The sequence below is a fragment of the Neomonachus schauinslandi genome, chromosome 3 (genome assembly GCF_002201575.2).
Source record: "Neomonachus schauinslandi chromosome 3, ASM220157v2, whole genome shotgun sequence".
NCBI lineage: Eukaryota > Metazoa > Chordata > Mammalia > Carnivora > Phocidae > Neomonachus > Neomonachus schauinslandi.
In genome coordinates, this window is record NC_058405.1 from 172,459,944 (window position 1) to 172,466,221 (window position 6,278).

The 6,278-nt window shown below is 41.9% G+C and overlaps 1 protein-coding gene across 1 annotated transcript; it reads left to right on the forward strand.

The window, feature by feature from the left end:
* Positions 1–3,246: 3,246 nt before the first annotated feature.
* RPL37A (ribosomal protein L37a) lies at positions 3,247–5,892 on the forward strand. Its single transcript, XM_021702813.1, has 4 exons — positions 3,247–3,310; positions 3,700–3,828; positions 4,276–4,358; positions 5,656–5,892. Exons 1-4 carry the CDS (start codon positions 3,308–3,310, stop codon positions 5,717–5,719), a joined length of 279 nt encoding a protein of 92 aa, XP_021558488.1. The 5' UTR covers positions 3,247–3,307; the 3' UTR covers positions 5,720–5,892.
* The last annotated feature ends 386 nt before the right edge of the window (positions 5,893–6,278 follow it).

Sequence of the window (6,278 nt, forward strand, 5' to 3'; positions counted from 1 at the left end):
TAAAAAAAAAAAAAAAAAAAGAGTTCATAAAACAAATTTACAGCTTAACAAAATATTACAAAACACTCATGTAAACCATAATCCCAAGGTTGCGAATGTATGTTCTAGATGTTTATTGTTTTGCTCTTAATGTTTAGATTTACAATCCAATTGCAGTTTATTTTTGTACATGGAGTGAGGTAAGGTCAAGGTTAATTTTTTCCATATGAATATGCAATTTCTCAGCATCACTTATTGAAAAGACTGTCCCTTCATCTAGTGCTCTGCAGTGCCTTCTTTTCACTATTATAAATTTGATATAAAAATTAACTAATCGGGGCACCTGGGTGGCACAGTCGGTTAAGCGGTTAAGCATCCAACTCTTGATTTTGGCTCAGGTTTTGATCTCAGGGTTGTGGGATGGAGCCCTACATCAGGCTCTGTGCTCAGGGCAGAGTCCCTTGTCCTTCTCCCTCTCCCTTTGCCCTTCCTCCCGCTCATGCTCTCTCTCTCAAATAAATAAAATCTTAAAAATAATAATAAAAATGAAAAAATAAAAAATAAAAATGTATAAGTAAAAAATGAAAGCCCTGCATTCTCATCCCTCCTATTCCTAGCCCTACTTCCTACAGGTAATAACTAATATAAATAATTTAGGATGGAGCCATTGGTAATTTATTCCCAATGCATATAAATATATAAATATACATAGAATTGTTTTTACAAAAATTGAATCAAACTCTTCATATTAGAAATGGCTCATTTCACATAATATATTTGGCTATTGTTTCATATCAATTGACCTTCTCTTTTAAGAGTTACCAAGTAACTCCCATCCTGATGGATGCATTACCTGTGTCAGTCCCCTGTGAAATGTCCATTAAAACAAAAAGCAAACAACTAGAATGATGAATTTAAAGTAAATTTGTGGAGAGAAGAGAAGAAGGAATGAATCCACATACTGAATTCTTTTCGGATACCTGATTCTTTCTAGGAGTTTAAGCCTTGGCCTTGTCAGGGCCCGCCTTCCCCTTGCTGAGTCTACTGCCCCTTGTGGCGGCTAGCCCACAGGGCTCTTAAAATTGTGTGCAGACTTCACTCGTTTGTGGCCACCAGGCACTTCAGTGAAGGGCAAGCAAGAGCTCTTCGGGCACAAAGTGAAGGAACAACATGGAGCCTAGGACTCCAGGACAAACCTTTTGGTCTCCAGCATGAGATAAATTGGGGATGATGTTTGCACCTCAGATTTCCTTCAAGAATCAAATGTTCCATATGCCTCAAAGAGAACTGGTTGGCTCAACAGCTAAAAGACCTCTCCTCTAGAGGCAACTTTTTTTTTTTTTTAAAGATTTTATTTATTCATTTGAGAGAGAATGAGATAGAGAGAGCATGAGAGGGGGGAGGGTCAGAGGGAGAAGCAGACTCCCTGCCGAGCAGGGAGCCCGATGCGGGACTCGATCCCAGGATCCTGGGATCATGACCTGAGCCGAAGGCAGTCGCTTAACCAACTGAGCCACCCAGGCGCCCTAGAGGCAACTTTTAACTTACTATTTTTTTAAGGGCAAAGTGAATTTTGCTTGCTCCTGATGAGCAGGTGTGACTCAGCAGAGGTTTTTACTAAGACTTTTATAGGTACATATTACAGTTCATCTCTACACCTGATGGTCTTCTAATGGGGATGGAGATTTATTAGCCCACAGATAAGACAAATTGAGGCTTTGTACACAGTTCTCTGAAGCCACTTAGAGCTGATTTCATGAGAGTGCTATTTGTACATCCTCAAGCTTGCTATTTAAAGAGAATTGTTCAGTTTTGAGAAAATTGCTCTGAGCATGAACAATTTCCTCCTATTATGGTGTCTCATTTTCAGCCACTCTACTGCATTCTTACTGATGCATTCTATCTTCTCTTGCTCTCTCTCAGACCCCCTGAAGGACAGAGAGGTAGGAGGCTACACAGGGGATGGGGGGGGAGGTGGTAAATTTGCTAAATGATGATCTGAACTAGGCTCTTGAGCCAGCCCAGGAGGGCTCACCTCAGAGAGTGCAAGCTGGCCATGCTTATACACTCACCCAGGGCAAGTGAACTCCACTATTGCTCAACTTGCAGGCACAGACCAGAACAGGAGGACAATTGGAGTGCTTGTTTCTCAACTCTTCTTCCACCAATCCCAGTTGTTTGCACCAACAGGAATGTATTTTACTTTAATTTATAGTTTTCTAGAAGCAGGGCATAGTTTTGGTGGTGAGATGTCCAGAAATCATCCCCAACATGCAGTGTATTTCTCTCCTGAGGGAGGAGAGACTTGCTCCCTCTGCCCCTTGCCGTTCTTCACCCTAAAGGGGCAGAGGGTACTTGGAGGCTGTGGTGGAACTGGGAGATTTTGAGCACATCCTATTCCCCCAGCCGGGAGATGGGTTTGCACAGATGCATTGGTGTATAAAACAAGGTACTTGGCTGTGTGTGTCTCTAAGCATCATTCTTCTTGATGTAGTTTTTACCGAGAGGTTAATGTTTTCAATATGTAAAGGCAAGAATGTAATGCCAAGGAATACAATATATAATTTAATTGGTGAAAATGTGTATTTATTTAATTAGAACATAAAAATAATCTCCCCAAGTCACTGTATGAAGCATTTTTTAAAGAAGGGATGTAGTTATTATGTTTTAAAAGATGTGCCTTTGTATATCATACCATTTCTTCTACTTTTGTTTATATTTGAAATTTTCTGAAATGTTTTTAAAATGTACTGTGGGGGTCAATATCAACAGCTTCATCAATGGACATTTTTCGTTTGCGTATTTATGTGTTGATTTTAATGCGTACTAGGAAAAATACCCACATAGCACATTCGCACTGGATTCCACGGATAGTTTTGGCTTAGGACGAAGCTTCATTTTGTTAAGTTTTTCAAAAGTGACTTCGCTTTAAAATAAATGGTAAAACAGTCAATACCAGTATGGCAAAAACTGGAGATGCAGCTTTCGAGTGACTAAATTTTGAGAAACACTGGTCTAATATTTCCATCTGTTACCATTCATACAAGAAGCCAGTTAATTAAGTAACGAACTGACCTCCTTCCATCCCTAGCAATAAGCCTGTGATAAATAATTCTATCTCTTTATAGCCTGCTTAAACAATAACAATTTTAATACAGAAAACAAAAAAACCACATTCCCCAAAAGGCCCCGGGGGCGAAGAAACCTCCGGAGCATAGAGTTTAATTCCTAGCTGGGCCTCCCGTTCGCCACTTCCGCCCGTTCGCCTAAAACTGCGCTTGCGCACTGAGTCTCTTCCTTTCTGGGCTTAGACCTAGTTTGCGGCGAAATGGTGAGTGTTGCTGCCGTTGAGGCCTAGAGGTCTATCCGCCCGCATCTGACCTTTTCTTGCTATCTTCGCCTTCACCCGGCGTCTGCTCGCCCGCCCTGCCCCGCGCCGTCTTCGGCCTTCGTGCCGTGGCCGCCCCTTTCGGACGCAGACCGGGGCGGAGGGGCGGGGGCGGCTCGGTGGCGCCTGGCCCATGCGGGCCGGGTTAACAGGGTGCCCTCGGAGCCCGGGGACCGCTCTGGCCTCAGATTTTGCCAGGATGGAATGAGGGGGACCTAGGTCCCTGGCAGGGACTGGGTGATTGGAGGAATGGTGTCCGGCGCAGGGAGTGGGGGGCAAAGACTCCGTTCCCGGGTCCTAATATCGACGGTTTCTCTCTTTGCTCTTAACAGGCTAAACGCACCAAGAAGGTCGGGATCGTGGGTAAATACGGGACCCGTTATGGTGCCTCCCTCAGGAAAATGGTGAAGAAGATTGAAATAAGCCAGCACGCCAAGTACACTTGCTCCTTCTGTGGCAAAGTAAGGTGGTCTCCGGGGGTGGGGGGGCAGAGGGAGGGGAGGCTTTCCTGCGAAGTGAGCCCGCTCTTGAAGGAAGTTTGTGAATAGTGTGCGGGGTTGTGGATAACTGTGGATTTCGTAGAATGCTTTCCATTTACACTTGGGAACTAAAGGGTCAAACATTTGACAAGGAGCCCCAGCCTAAGCCAAGCCTGCTTCGTGGGAAATGACTTGTCCGTTCTGTCTGCTGGTGTTGCTGGAGAGTTTCGTGTAATGTTTGTATGTCGATGGTGTGCAGGAGTGCTGTTTGGGAAGGGCGGGGACGTGATCCCAGGACCCTGGGATCCCAACCTGAGCCACCCAGGTGCCCCAAAATACACCCATTTTCTAGTGTAATTTAGACTCCTGGATGGTGGTGAGGTAAAAGGCTTTTATTGGTTCATAGGGAAAACTGATTGTCTTTTACAGACAAAGATGAAAAGACGAGCTGTGGGGATCTGGCATTGTGGCTCCTGCATGAAAACCGTCGCTGGTGGCGCCTGGACCTACAAGTGAGTCCCTTTTCTTTGTGGTATTTGGAAGGGTGTGGATCACATCAAAATTCCAGGTTTGACGCTGGACGGGCTAGTTTTAACTCTTTTTACAAGACTGAGAAAACAGGAATGCTTTTGTTTTTTTCATGACTCATGGAGAGTTATGGTTTATGTTCAGTTATTCAAAGACTAGAAACAAAACTACTACAATAGAAAAGTCTGATATGACTTTAGAATTTCATAGAATTCTAAGGGTCATCAGTGTGAGCATAATGATACTGTCCAGGTAGGTCCTTTAGTGGGACTGGATCTATACTGAACTTTGACTTGTACTGCAAGCTGTTTTTATAAAAATGAGGTCAGTTAGCTTGTTACTGTGGATGGAGACTTGAGGCCACCTGGACCACGACACCTTTGCCATTCCAAACAATACTGGCTGGACCTCGACAGCTTTGTGACCCTGACAAGTACCGGGTGATGCTGCTGAGATAAATCTACCTGTGCTGGTTATTGATTGAGTGGACTTTTGAGTTAATCTATTTCTGGAAATTAAAGCCACCCTTGAAGATCTCTAATTTTGGAATTCGTTGCTGACCTTAAAGGCTGATACGTGATCCAGTATCTAGATGTGTGCTGTCCAATACACTAGCCTCCCACGTATAAAATGATAAGGCTAGTGTGCTTGAAGAGTTGAAATTTTAATATTTTATACTGCAGCAGTGTATTGTGTACTGGAAAGTGTTGAAATGATCATTTTTATATATATATTTTATATATGTGTGTGTCTTGTGGGCGTCTATGAGGTCAAAAAGGCAAACGGAGCCTAGCGTGCTCTCTTGGTTGTGATGATAAAATGAACTAGCATTCCTGTACCGACCATAAGTGATGGTTATGGGTGTTCCAGGTAGAGTTCCAGAATCTTTTGGTATAACTTTTTGTAGTCATTTTAATAGCTGTCTTCCCAAAATATACTTGTCTGTTCTACCTATTTTGACACTGTTTTGATAACGTCTCATTTATGATACCATCTTAAAATTTATTTCTCCTGACATTGTGTCCATTCCCTTTCAATGAGTTCAGGTCAGCCTCCTGCAACCATTCATTCATCCCTGTTATTTTTTTTTAATGCTGCTTGAGAGATCAGATGCATGAGATTGCCTATTTAATTCTGCAAAAGCCTGAAGACACAACTCTTGTTAAAAGTTGTCATCATCGTTAAGATTGTCATGTAAAAATGAGGCAGGATTTACTCATTTGCCATTTCACGTGTTAGTGTAGCTAATTATATTGGAACCAACTTTGTTTTTCTTTCCAGCACCACTTCTGCTGTCACAGTAAAGTCTGCCATCAGAAGACTGAAGGAGTTGAAAGACCAGTAGAAGCTTCACCATTTGAAACATTGCTAGCCTATAATAAATGGGTTAATTTATGTAACAAAAGTACTTTGGCTTGTTGTTAAATTTATTAATTAGATCTTTCAATTTGTGTTGCATTAGTTTTGCTTTCTCAAAGGCTTTGGAAATTAAAAATCCTTCTAATTTTTATTGGAAAAGTGTGCTGAGATTGGGTTTTCCTAATACAGCTTTTTTTTTTTTTTCTGTAGTCAAATGATAGATGATATAAGAATATAAGTCTTAGAGGTTGGATATGTGTCTTTGCTTTCTATAGGTGTATCCTTGGCCAAGTCAGCTCTTTTGAGCTACATGAATTCAAATTGTGAGGACCTTTGTTTTTAGATCACGGTTAATTTTTTTGTTTCTAAAGGTAGGATGACATATACTGCCTTCTAACTTAATGGGTGTTTTGTCTCACCACACGTTTTATCAGCATTTTCAGAAAACAATATGAAACAATTAGAATTTTAGGACAAATTTTGCAGATGTCTACACCATTCTCCCATTTTTCAGTTGCAAAGAAGGATGGACAGGATTGAATTAC